This window comes from Callithrix jacchus, chromosome 10 (assembly GCF_049354715.1).
Source record: "Callithrix jacchus isolate 240 chromosome 10, calJac240_pri, whole genome shotgun sequence".
NCBI classification, from domain to species: domain Eukaryota; kingdom Metazoa; phylum Chordata; class Mammalia; order Primates; family Cebidae; genus Callithrix; species Callithrix jacchus.
In genome coordinates, this window is record NC_133511.1 from 56,564,049 (window position 1) to 56,578,594 (window position 14,546).

A 14,546-nucleotide genomic window follows, 5' to 3' on the forward strand; every position below is an offset into this window, starting at 1 on the left:
GAAATTTTTCTTAGAAAGAAGAGGACTCTAAATAGAACTTTGAGAATCCATGCATCAAGAAGAAAAAGTTCAAACAGAAGCAAAAAAAAAAAATAGAAATAATAAATATATGAGACTGTGTCACACTTGGTATTTTAAAATGTCATATCAATGATATAAAATGGGAACACTTTTGAAATGTTATTTGTGCAAAGTGTACTGATAAAAAACTCAAACCTCAAGGATAGAAGGAAGCATCAAAGTGATCTTGACAAGTTTGAAAGACTGGAGGAGAGCATGTTTGTTAAAACGAGGGTAGAAATCAACAGGAACAAAGGCAATATAATATTGTTCAGGATAACAGCAACAACAAACCTCTTCAAAAATGCAGAGGCCCGTGTAGATTTGGCCTAAAATGAACAAGTTTGTATTATTGGTCCAGTGAAAAAGAAATAAACACACATATTAGCGCACATCTGCTAAACTAGAAAGAACTCTGGGCTTGGCAAAAGGAGACCTTGGCTATTCCTATGCAACTTCAGTATGACTTTAGACCAGTTCCTTCCTCTATGGGGATCATCTCTAATGTATAAATGCTTGATAAACAAGTTTCTAAGGGTCTTCTAGTCCTAAAATGTTGTGTTCCTCTTTTTTAAAAAAGCATGAAGTAACTAATATATTACAATCTGTGTTGATTAATTTCCATTAGATTTTATTTCATCACTTATAATCACAGCTTTTTGGAGAGATGCTAAACAATAATAATAGATACAATTTGCTGAATACCTGTTTGTACCTGCAACAGCCCTAATAGGTAGGTAGGTAGGTAGGTAAGTAGGTAGGTAGGTAGGTAGGTAGGTAGGTAGGTAGGTATACTTATTTTACAGAAAATGCAGCTAAGGTTCAAAGAATCTTAGTAATCTTAGTTCACGTTAAGTGATTTCCCCAGATTACCTAGGTGGACTTGAGATTTAACCCCAGTTTTATCTGACTGCAGATCTTTTGTTCCTTCCTGTTTTCCATGCTTTTTGCTTAAAGCACTGATAAAAATTCAGAGGATGACTAAATGATGAAAGATGTAGAAATCTTATGCTATAAAGGAAACATCCACGAAATTGTGGCTGTTTACTTGGCTCTCCCATCAAATATCAAAATATATCCCAATTAAGAATTAAATGGCTAAAGATTAAACTCTAGTTTGCTACAGGAAAACATGGGTAATTTGTTAAATATATTGGAGAAGAGAAGATATATTCTAAAACTCAAAAGGCAAAAGGAAAAGGAAATTATAAATAAGGCTTCACAAAATATTTAAAAATTCACTCTATGATAGGAAATAATGTACAAAAGAAGAGTTAAAATACAGTGGTACAAACAACAAACTAAGAATATTTGCAGTAGTTACCTAAGAGGGAGGAATAACATTCTTAATTTGCAGATAAATTTTTGAAAGAGCAAACTACCTAAACAACAACAACAACAACAAAAAATAGCAAAATAAATAAAAAGGCATTTTATATAAAAATAAATTCAAATATCCCATACACATATAAGAAGATGTTGTAGTTGAAGAAATACAAAATTTAAAAATAAAATTGCTTACCTTTCAGAATGGAAAAAGTGAAATGTTAAGGTATGTGTAACTATTGCAAGAGTGTGAGGAAGTTGAAACATCATATATTATTTGTGACCGTATAAATTAATACTACACTTTTACAAGCAGTCTGGCAATACCTGTCATACTCTACTCAACAACTTACTATTAGATATTTATTACCTCATTGTTTATAATAGCAAAATAGTGAAGCTATCTAAGTGTCTATCAGCCATGCACTGGTAAAACAAATTGTTTTTCATTGAATAATAGAACATTCATAGCTATTAAAAAGAATCTGGTTAGTGGGAAGAAATATGCAATTTAGAAAGCTTACTAAGGTATATTTGTTAAGTGGAAAAAAAATCAAGATGTAGAGCATGATCTTATTTGTATAAAGTTTTTAATTATATAATTTATAAAGCAGTTTATATTTATAACAAAAATAATTAGTAGTATATATAAGAAGCCATTAGCATGGTTATCTTTGTAAAGGATAATAGGAGGTAGGGGAGACTTTTATTTGTATGTATTTTCATTATACTTAACATATATGGGTATGATGTGCATATATTAATTTTATTTTTCCTATCAATACATTATCTGGGCAATGAGATTATGGCCTGTTTTTGTTTTCTTATTAGTTTCTATATGTTTAATGAATAATCATTTTGAAAATGTACAATAGCAAATTTTAAAAAACCAAGTAATGCGTATACCCTTTCACCAAGAAGTCTGTTTCCAGGGAATTTATCCTTCAGAAACACTTTAATAAGTGTGTGTAGTAGCAGAAAACTGGAAACAACCTTAACCACATCAAGAGGGATCTCACTGAAAACTGCTGGCACACCTATAACATGGAATACTAGGTTTTCATTAAAAAGGTAGAATGATATGAGCTGATATGATAATGAAAGATACCCAGGATACATTGTTCAATGAAAAGCAAAATAAAAACAAGCTGTCGAATTATATATCTTATGATCTATTCAGTTAAATAAAAAGGCAATAATATATTTAAATATATATGTAAGGAGAGAAAGAGAAATAGAGATAAAGTCTTATGTTTGCATGTGCATATAGTGAATCTTTATAAAGTATACACAAGCTGTTAGAGGAAGAGGAGGAGGAGGAAGGAGGCGGGAGAAGAAGTTGCTGGAGGAGAAGGTGAGTGTGATAGCTTCCCCAGTGCTGGGTGAGGAAGCAGAGCCCAGCCGCCTCTGGAGATGGGTCTTCCTACGTTGCCCAAGCTGGTCTTAAGCTCCTGAACTCAAGCAATCTGCCCACCTTGGCCTCCCAAAGTGCTAGGATTGCAGGCACGTGCCACTGAGCCCAGCCACCACCTCATTCCATCATGCCAGAAGTGAATTCCTAACACTTCTCACAGTCTCCTGCAGATATTCTCCAACGTACTCTACACTAGGATCTAAGATCCTAGAAGAAAATGGCTCCAAAATTTAAATGAAGTTGGAAAAATACATAGATGCAGCCTTGCAGCCTCTCTAGATGTTTGGGGATAATATATCAGAGAGAAATGTTGATCCCTTGGATTAGATAACTAGTCATAATGAAGAAAATTAATCTTAAAACCTTCCAGAAATCTTTTAACTTGAATAAAAGTAAAGAAGAAACTGATTTCATGGTAGTACAACAACCACCGCTAGCCAGGGACTTTGGAAAAGATGATTCCTTATTTGGTAGCTGCTATGGTAAAGATATGGCCAGCTGTGATATTAACAGTGAAGATGAAAAAGGTGGAAAAAAAAAAAACAGATCAAAAAGCGAAAGACTGATGGGTAGGTTAAAAAGGCCACTTTCTGCCAAACAGAAGCCAAAAGGCAAGGTGGGCACGCCCTCTGGGAGCTCTGCTGGTGAGGACACCTTCTCCTCCTCAGCACTGATAATCTTTAAAGATGAGAGAGCTGAGAGGCCGGTACGGTCCACCTCCCTCCGTAGCCATCACTGCAGTCCCGTGCCGTGGCCTCTTCGGCCCACAAACTCTGAGGAGACGTGCATCAAGATGGGCTGGAAGAGTGAACCAAGGCCTTGACTCTCACCTCCGAGTCCAGCCCTGAATGGCGTCCGGAAGGATTTCAGCGACCTCAGTCTGAGACTGCGTCCCACGAACAAGCCAATTCACTGAAGAACTCAGCTTCTCAGAATGAAGACCTGCATCTTCACCTGGAAGAACATGAGCCTGTCGTTATTGGACTTATGCCTCAGGACTACATTCAGTATACCATGCCTTTAGACCAGGACCTAGTTGTTACCCCAGAGATCTTTGTGGATCAGTCCATGAATGGATTGTTGATTGGCACCATGGGAGTCATGTTGCAGAGCCCAAGAGTGAGTCCTGATGATGTCCCTCCACTCTCGCCATTGTCACCTCCAATGCAGAATAATGAAATCCAAAGGAATTTCAGTAGACTTACTGGCACACAAGCCCATGTAGCTGTCATTTGAATTTTGATCCTAACTCTGCTCCTGGGGTTGCAAGAGTTTATGACTCAGTGCAAAGTAGTGGTCTCATGGTAGTGACAAGCCTTACAAAGGAGCTGAAAAAACTTGCAAAACAAGGATGGTACTGAGAGCCAATCAAACGTTGGGAGGCTAGCAAACGTGCCAGATGTTTTTTTTCTTGTTCGGGACAGTTCTGACAACCGTTATCTTTTACACTTGAGCTTTCTCTCCTTTGGTAAGACACTTCATATTACAATTGAGCACTCAAATGGCAGGTTTAACTTTTATGAACAACCAGATGTAGAGGACATACATCCATAGTTGATCTATTTGAGCACTCAATCAGGGACTCTGAAAATGGAGCTTTTTGTTATTCAAGGTCTCAGCTGCTTAGATCTGCAACTTACCTCGTCAGACTGACCAAGCCAGAGTCCCGGTTCATGCAGGTGCACTCACTGCAGTACCTGTATCATTTTGCTATATGTCAATATACCAGAATAGACTTCAGAAACTGCCTTTGCCAAACAAAATGAAGGATTATTTACAGGAGAAGCACTACTGAAAGAAAGATTGAGAACCCTGCATCTTGCACTTTGGAAATAAGAAAAAAAGATTGAAATACAGTTTCCAAACTTTCAGTGCCATCAAAATCTTTTGCTGCCTTAACTATTTCAGTTTTATGTGTGAAAGAGTCATGGGTTTGTTTAGGGGCGGGGAAGTGTCAGCAAGGTGTCTTGGGTTTATTTTGGTTCTTTAAAAAGGGGATTCTTGAGGTTTTAGCGGTGTGAATTATCTTTTATCAATGTAGAGAATGATCACAATATGAATTATCAAATTCTTCTTAATGCCCCCCACCCCACCTAGTCCTTTGCTGCTATCCACTGTGATATTTATTCATTAAACTGAATGGAAATCTCGATGTCTTTTAAAATGGCTCATTTTCAAAAGATAGTATTGAATAAACATACCTGTGTAATAAAACACAGAATTTACATATACACTGAAGATGAATTTTTAATCTGTTCCCTTAAAAAGATTTATTTAGAATCATTAATTGACATAATCTTGAGTAATTGAATGATAATCTACAATATATCTTCTAACAACACTTTTTTTCTGAATTATTTCTTAGGTTGTGCCAATTTTATTGGTTGTGAAAAGTTGAATTTTTCTGTTGTCTTCATTTTCATCTTATAGTTTGTCTATTTTAATATATGGCCTTACATTAAAAAATTGTAAAGAAATGTATATCACCGATTTAGCAATTGTTGCCTTCTTTGTCATTAAACTCGGGTATGAAATGGCCTAACGTGAAAACCTATGGAACTAGAGTTGTTGTTAAAGAAATATTAGATGATAATAAGAGAAAAAGTATATGCAAATGTGGTTACCTCTGGAAATGGAGATGGTGAGGGGACTTTTACCTCTTTCTTTTATATCATTGTGAAAGGTAATTTATTGGCCATGATCACGTATTATTCTTTTATAGAAAGTTAACCCTGTTTGACAAGAGAATAAATTATTTGGCATGTGAAGTTTGTGCAGCCTCCTGTAGGCAGTAGCCTGGATCCAATTACCTTTCCTGTCTCTTCTGGCCGTAAGAGTCATACTTCTGAGTCATCAATAGCCTAGACAGTCTCTGAAATGACTGTATCTATCACGGAGTAGATCTGGAATTTTATGGTTTAAGAAGACTTTGGACTCCTATAGCCTAACAGTCCCCTCCCTCCAAGGGAGGAGAAAATAGAGGCTCAGAGAGGTAATATAGCAGTCAGTCAGCAAGAGAATGGCACAGCCAGATCAGGCCTAGCGCAGTTGACTTCCCAATGTTACCATGTAATCAATGCTTTCTGTAAGGCATTAACTAGACTAGAAAACCAGGGATGAGGCAAGGAAAATTATAAAAGAGAATATGGAGAGCTTAACAAAGTTATTATGAGAGGATCAGGATGTGGAATTTAAGGGTATGGATGTCCCAGGCCTGATGGGAAAACAGAGTAGTAAACCCCATCTACCACCTTATGTCATTGTGAACTAGCATTAATGAAAAGCAAAATAAGATTATATATTTTGAATGTAGATAAGCTGATCAGTTCTTTTATTCTTCTTTCATAGCCATATCAACCTTCCCCATGAATAAAAGGAAGCAGAATTCTGCGATCATCTGCAAAAAGCTCGTTTTTTGTAGGTTAGACCACCATACTTACTGTGTGTTCATTGGAAAAGCTTCTTGGGGCTTTATCTTGTCTCCTTTGTTCTCCACTAATTGTCCCTCTTCTGGGGCAGACACAGAATGCTGTCATTGAAGAGCACTTATTAATTACATTGTATTGACTAAGACTGAATTGATTCAAGAAAAAATTTAGCAATTTCTCCTTATTAAATTTGACTTAAGAATGATTTTTACCCTGGCAGAGTTTGGAGCTTTTAAGATGTTTGGTATGGGACCCAAAATGGGAGTTAGCTAAATAAACTCCGGGAACTCTTTATTTTATTTTGTCAGAATTCATTCTGGAATTGTACATGAGAAATAGCGCAGTCAAGTATATTTTAAAACAAGGCTTAGGGCTGTCTAACCAGGCTCAGAATGAAAAGACAAGGCAACCGACTAAAGAGAGGGATTTGGCAACCAGCTGCCCCATTTTATTATGTCCCCAGAACCTCATCTGAATGTTTTAATCTATCAGCATATATTTGTCTATTTACATTACATATGTCTCTCTTTATCAGCCTGTTTTCCCTCTCATTTTGAAGCCTCATATTTATTCCTATTTACCCCAGAAATCTAGGAAGCTCACAGAGGCATATTAAATGCACACATTAGAACATGGATACATGAAAATGTTTCCAACCCAGTCAGACCATGGCATAAACACCACAAGATGAAATTTAATGTGTCCCCTAATTAAGACCATGAAAGTCCACAAACAGCAGAGTAGCATACCAGGGGTTTCTGAGGCATGTGATACAATGTTAGACAGCCTCCGTTTGGGGAAACTTTTTTCTTCTTTCGAAATAATGTAACTTATGAAATACCAAGATTATCTGGCTTCCTCTCTTCCAGGTGAATGGCATTGACCTCCGTGGTGCATCCCATGAACAGGCAGCTGCTGCACTAAAGGGGGCTGGACAGACAGTGACGATTATAGCACAATATCAACCTGAAGGTCAGTCAGAACTCAAACTAATAATGTTCTGATAAGTCTCTGTGTGGATCTGTACCCTCATGACTCACCATTTATATTAACTAGAGGAACTATCATGGGTGTTTTGTAAACCTACCTACCTGTAGTGAAAAATTGACAGTTCATGTCCAAAGAACATGAACCATGGTTTTATTACCTCTAATCTTCCAGGAAAACATCAGGCAGTTAGAAAGGCCTATGAAAATATGAATTCAAATAAATAGCAACCAGCATCAGCTTTATTTTGTTTATATTCTTATCTGGCACACACTTTAATTCACTAATAGATACTGTAAAAACAATTAAGACTTAAGCAAGAAGGAGAGATTTCATCTACAGAAATAGACCAGTAGACCATATTCTCTCCTCATGGTATGAACTTAATTCTCATTACACTGACATGGCTTTTGGACATCCTTGATCGGGATTTTTTTTTTACCTTTTCTGCTATAAGATCCCTTGTTTGAAATACATCGCTGTAAACCATGAGACTCGGTGAGATCTCATAAATTGGATTAGCCAACTGAAACTTGATGAGATATACTAAATTGGATTATCCATGCCCTGCTCTTTGGTTTATTTAAATGTCTGCTTTTCTGTTCAAAGTGAGGCTCATTGAGACAACTGGGATGTTACTTTTTGTGTGGTTGATGTCTTAGAAAATTTATACATAGATTGCTCCTTTGGAAACAAATTGATTGCTAATGTAAGCACACAATTATGGGTCATATCTTGCTATCAAAAAAAAAAGAGAAAAATGTCTATTGTCTTCAAGAAATGAATTCCTTTTGGTCCACATGGCTGAACAAAGAGGAGTTTTAAACTGCTGAATATGAGTGTCTAAGATGCCATTAAGGAAGCACCTCTGTGCATATGAGTATAAGGAGCTCCTTTTCAAGTGATGAGTTGTTAACATCAATTGTTTGGAAGACTGAGGTTTGTGTCTTGCTTGTGACAGCTTAGATTTTACCATTAATGGTGGCCAATCACATGTTCTGCCCAAAAATAAAGAAAACATTTCTTCCATGCATGTTTTGACATGTTACTTTCAGTTGTGCCTGGCTTTAGAATTAAAAGTTGCAATTAATTTATTCAAAATTTTTAATAAATGTTTTTTCCTATGTGGCCTAGGCCAGATATGGCCAGAGAGAGGGGATTTGTGATGGTCACAGATGGATGATGACAACACCAAGGAAACAGTCTCTTCTCAGATAGTTTTAAAAAGTCTTGCCACTTGTTCGTTATTAGTAGACTTGTATCTCAGTAGAAATAAATGCTTTGAAAAGTATCCATTATAAAGCTGAAAATTAAAAGACATACGCTAACACCATTTGATTAACAAATTCTACTTCATATAGAGTAAGAACTTTTTCATCGGAATCATCCATTTTCTTAGTAGCTTTTTTTTTTTTCAGTCTCAAACTGTATGCCCTTCACCAGCACCTGACTAGCAGCATAAATGTACCTGTTTTCCTATTTCTGAAAAATCTCATCTCAAACAATTTTGCAGACTGATAAGATGGTCAGAACCATAGACATAGCAATTAGAAGCTCTTGATAGTGGTCAAGTGTTCAACTAACCTTGGACAGAATGATTTCAAGCTTTAAAGGTTACAAAAAAAGACAAACATGTCCTATTCTATCAATGTAAATCTTCATCTTTCTACCAGAGCTTCCTTGCAGCTTGGTTTCCTTTTAGTAATATATTTAATTTGGATACTCTGCTGTACTTTATCAAGATGTTTGTTCAAAGGATGTCCTATAAATCATATAAATTGTTTTTTAAAGTGCTTGTAAGTAAATCCACAAATAACAAACCTTTTACAAAATGCCAAACTGCTGATTGGATTCACAGAATGACTTCTCTGTTTTAATAGTCTAACTGAATACTAATGTTTCACAGCTTTAAATTAGTTGGAAATGTGGTAATAACATCAACCCATCAGATCTTTTTCTCTCCTTTCCAAACTTTGTGTGTAACTGAGCCTTACTTTAACTGCAGTTTTCAATGAAAAATTGATGTAATTGTTGTTTAGAGACATTTAAATTATACAACAATTTTAGGAAATAATGAACAATTTACCTTTAAAATAACAAATGAAATGAAGAGTGTGTAATGATATTCCATTAGGAAATTCTCACCAAGTCCCCTTCATCCGCACCAGTATTGTAAGTTGTTCAACCCTTATACTAGTGCCGAGAGAAGATTTTGCTGACATTTCTTTGGGTATGGTCAAGAATTAGGCTTTCAGTAAATACGTTTTCAGTCATAATCAGATGCTTTATCAAAAATGTCCTAAACATATTTCTCAGTATTATTGGATACTCAGAAAAATCTGCCCCAACCCCAAGTAATAAGCCTAGTCTGTCTTCAAGGAATTTTTTAATCTTAATGAATAAAAGGGATTTTTATACATTTAATAGAGTGTAGTTCCTGGTAACAGTTGAATGATCCTGGCAGCAGTATTTCTAAGAATTATGGAATGTCAGAGAAAAGATAAGGCTGCAGGGGTCTGGGCAGTGCAAGAGTGTACCATGGAAGTCTGGAAATGGAGCCAGACCTTGAAAAATGGGTGAAATTTCTATTCAGGAGTGGAGGGAGAAAGAATATCTTGCTAAACTACAAAATTGTGAGTTCCATGCATGCAGACAGCATACTTACATTTTATTCACTGATAGCTCTATCTCTAGTGTCATACTCGATATTTCTCAAAGAGTTGCTGAACTAATGGATAAAAGCCTACAATTCTTTAGTACTTGAGTTTTCATGTGAAGATAATTGAAGGTCGAAGGGATTCTTTATTTTCACTACTTGTGCTTTCCATTTTTGCTTCAAAGACTTAAAGGAATTGCTGAAGAAAAGTGTATTGCAAAATATCAAACTATTTACAGCTTTGTTCCTCATAGGGCTTAGTATATTGTTGTGATCATTATAAATAATTTATAAAATTTGTAATTATCATAATGTAGCAATAAATGTCATTGGCAAGTTTTACTTCACAAAGCAAAACCACAATTATACTCACTTCTGCTTAAAATAAGCTTGGCTCCAGTTGTCCACATGACTCTAACCATCCTCAATCTTATTCAGTGTCTGGTTTACAGGAGTAGAATTGACACCAATTTGAAGAGTCATATACGATGCTTTTCTCTGGTGGTGTGATTGTGATTCATTTTTGCCATCTTTTAAAATCCAGTTTGTATAATTTTCTTACTTTAAAGTTAACATGTATCACATTCATAAGAAGAAGAAAATAATGAAATTATTGTTTTTCTTTCAAGAGGATTACACATCTTATACTTCAGTAATAATTCCATTTAAGTGCTATGCAACGTTAATTCTTGTAAAACCTTTAATTACCTATACCCAGTTAATGAAGTTACTGTAATGCCATTTCACACGAGGACAGTGGCATTATAATGCCATAAACACATGTGCACGCACAGGTACCCCTTCCCTTTCCTTACTGTTCCCAACCATCTTCCCCTTTGATTTCAGAATTATCTTTCTAAGAGATGTGACACCAAGATACGTGTGCACAAACCTCTTGCCCTCCACAATATATTCCCAGCCAACTTCCATGCTCCATTCTCCATTCACCCCACCACTCCCCACCAGCATCAGCCTTTTTCATTATCCCCCTACTACACAGTACTGCTCTCTGCTCTTACACTTGCTCCTGAACTGTGCCCTGGCTCTGTGGATTCCTCTACCCAGAATTGCCTTTCTCCCTTTCACCTGCAGGATTCCTACTTATCTTGAGAGCCCTCAGATGTCAATTCTACTACAAAGCCATCTTTAATCTGCTCAGCCAACATTAATTGTTTCTTTATCTGAGCTCCCCAATACTGTATGTAAGCATCTAGTGTGCCCATTATCACAGTATGCACATCTCTCCACTCAAGGGAGCTCCTAGACAGCAGAGACTCTTCTGTCACTCATTTTATATCTTGTGTTAATCCATGCAGTATGAATCTGACTATAGTTTATTAATGAGTTATTAAATGAGTCTGCTGTTAATTTACAAATGCAATATAATGTTTTTAGTATGTTGACATATATTAATAATAGCTGCTTAAGAAATGTTTGCTGAATAAATATTGAAGGAATGGCATGGGGATTTATATTAGATCAGAGATGGTAACTGAATCCCTGGTTTGGAAATTTGGTGTTGACACAGTTTTTAGATGGTGCCTTTTTGTTTTCAGTTATAAAACCTTTAGCAGTCCTCATAGATAAGCTCCCTTTCCCCCGCATTGCAGAAAATCTACAGCTGTTGTTTTGGAATATAGCACAAAGACAAGATGATTAAAGCACTAACATTTTTTTTGAGTTCTGAAACTCAACTTTGACACCATTGATGAATAAAAAGGGCATTGATTATAACCTAATTATACATTTTTCAAAAAAGATAACACAGCATTTCCTCAAGTAAGATCAGGGTAAATCTGATCTGTATTTGCTAACTTCTTTCTAATAATGTCTATATTTATTGTGAGATAACTGACTAGGTTTTAGATAATAAATAAGCCACCGGACCTTCACTCGAAGAACTAGATAGTAGAAAGTATTGGATAAAGCTCAAAATGGAGTTAAGAGCCAGGTGGTCCCCAGGAGAACCAAAAATTCTTTTGCCTTTAATATGGCTTCTCAGGACATTGTTGGAGACACTGCAAGGGTTTCAGAATGTCCTGAAGGTAGAAAAGAAGTCATGAATGGTACAATCCTTACCAGTAAGCAGGAACTTCAGTGACTGTAGCAGGACCTTTTATCCTTTGTTCTTTAATAGGGTACTTGAGTTAAAAGCCCAAAGAGCAGAGTGGAGACTCATAAGTGTAGTCTGGCTTGTGGAATTGTGGCAGAGTGACTACATGATTCATTTATTCATTATACATTCATTCAATTAATAGGTATTTTTTTCTGGTGTGTTATAACATGGGCTGTGGCATAATAAACAATAACATTCGATGACATAACAAAGCAGTGAACCAGGAAGTCCCTCTCAAACAAATGTGAAATGTGTCAGACAGTGATAAGTAGTATAAAGAAAGAGGAAGCAGGGGAAAAATGATAGTGACAGAGAAATATATAACAGGTAAGGAAAGCCATGCTAATAAGGTGATATTTAAACAAAGATCTAAAAGAAATGGGGAGTAAGCTATGCAGGCAGCTGAAGGAAGAAATGAATTGTTCTAGAGTTTTGTTTTATTTTGAGATGGAGTCTTGCTCTGTCACCCAGCCTGGAGTGTAGTGGTGCAATCTCAGCTCACTATAACCTCTGCCTCCCGGCTCAAAGGATTCTTTTGCCTCAGCCTCCCAAGTAGCTGGGACTATAGGCACGCACCACCACACCCAGATAATTTTTTTGTAATTTTAGTAAAGATGAGGTTTCACCATGTTGGTCAGGCTGGTCTCGAACTTCTGACCTCGTGACCTGCCTGCCTTGGCCTGCCAAAGTGCTGGGATTACAGGTGTGAGCCCCCATACCTGGACTCTAGAGTTTTGTTCTACCAAATGTTGTCTGTGGGCCAAAAGCATAGATATTAAATGATAACCTTCTTAGAATTGTGAGATCTCAGATCTCAACCCAATCGTACTGAATCAGAATCTGTATTTTATCAAGATTCCTCAAGTAATTGTTATGCACATTAGAGTTTGTGAGGCACCACTCTAACATACTTGGAGCCCCTGCAAAAATTGTCACTTGTCACTGTTGGGTTGGACTCCCTCTACCTGGAGACCTGGGTGAAGTCACATGAGGCTGTATCACCAGATTTTATTTCTGGCTTGTGTCAGCCTATGATTGGTCATGGCTCAGTGGTTCTAGTAGGGATAGGTCGAACTGCAGATCTAAGAAGTTCATGTGCCATTCAGCTCTACTTTGTCTAACCCTCCCATCCAAATACTGATATCAAGCCAGTTCGTAAGTCTTGCTAGAACTCCTCAGCTAGTGAGACAATGAACCTATTCAGGCTTCATTGCCTTTAGTTATAACCTCCTCAGCAGGTGAGTTTAGAAGCAGTGAGTTGGGATGAAATAACATTGAATTCTGTCCTCACAGATACCTCTACGAACCAAGGGGAAGTCATTAAGGCCTCACTATAAAATTTGAGTAACTTACTGCATTTTAATACAGAAACTCAATAAATAATCTTTTTCATTCCTTTTAAATTATGAGGCTAATTTAGAAGGAAAATTATTTCTTCTTTTCACAATAAGTGAAACTCTGATGTTATTTGGGATAGCTACTGTCACAGAGCTTAAACCACAGTTGAACACCATGGTGCATTTCTCTATGGGGTCAATAATGAAAGCTTAATATTAATATATAATTTACCCCCTGAAAAATATAGATACCTTTTGTACCTGAAGGTTCTCAGAAATGAAAGAACACACACCATCCAAGAAGCACACTTACAATGCAAGACATATTTCTTTCTTTAAATCAACATCTATGTAGGTTTATGCATATGAATGAGCAGCTGTGGCATGTGACAACATTTTCCCGACTCACATAACTACATCGCAAATGCCCAGGAAATATTTTTAAAGTCCAGCTGTGCATCTTGATCAGAAATTGCGTCAGAATCATTAGGGAACATTTAAGATAAGCTTTTAGAACAGAAAGTATCGTACAAGGCTTGAACTGAACAACAAGATCAGTTTTCTAGTGCCAGCTCCAACTCAGGTGGGATAGAAGCATAAATTTCATGACTTGAAAGTTTTGTCACTAACATTACATCTTTTCTTTGCATTTTTAATACATAAGAAGAAATGAATGTGCAACCTAGTTAACTTGATAGATTCTATGCAGTTTAACTACAATCACTAAGAAATAGATATTAAAAGTTGTAAGAATCCTTCAAGATCATCTTGTCCAGTTTATTCATTTCACAGATGGAGGAACTGAAGTTCAGCATCTAGATAGGAAAGCTGTTTAATATCTTAAAATTGAGGCTAGCTGAGCAGTTAGTAATTTCCTTGATTTTTAAAATGTACTATAATAGCCCATGATGGGGCATGGCTTTAATAGCCCAAGGGATGGAATCTGATGAGATTATTATAATCTAATGGACATAAAGGGGTCAAAAAATTTCTTAGGGCGCCTCACCGCTTTCTCATGTATACTGCATCACTTTCATTTCTAGCATGTTACTGTAGTTGTTAAGTGCTGTTTTTCCTGTATCACAACTGAATGATGTATACGTGACAGCATTATAGGTGTAGGAAACTATAGTTAATTTTTAAAATAGCCACAGATCTGGAAATAGTGATATTTCAACAAATAGCTCAAATATAATATAATTTTTCCCTTTTCTATCCTAAC

At 36.4% G+C, this 14,546-nt stretch overlaps 1 protein-coding gene and 1 pseudogene across 47 annotated transcripts in view; both read left to right on the forward strand.

The window, feature by feature from the left end:
• The window catches only part of DLG2 (discs large MAGUK scaffold protein 2), a 2,299,762-nt gene that overhangs the window by 1,958,182 nt on the left and 327,034 nt on the right, over positions 1 to 14,546 (forward strand). For all 47 annotated transcript variants that reach the window (XM_078340083.1, XM_078340084.1, XM_054241373.2 and 44 more), the window contains one exon: positions 7,098 to 7,200. In XM_078340083.1, the coding sequence (XP_078196209.1) occupies positions 7,098 to 7,200 (103 nt within the window). The remainder of the gene's footprint in view (positions 1 to 7,097; positions 7,201 to 14,546) is intronic.
• LOC108593986 (suppressor of cytokine signaling 6-like) lies at positions 2,093 to 5,030 on the forward strand (annotated as a pseudogene).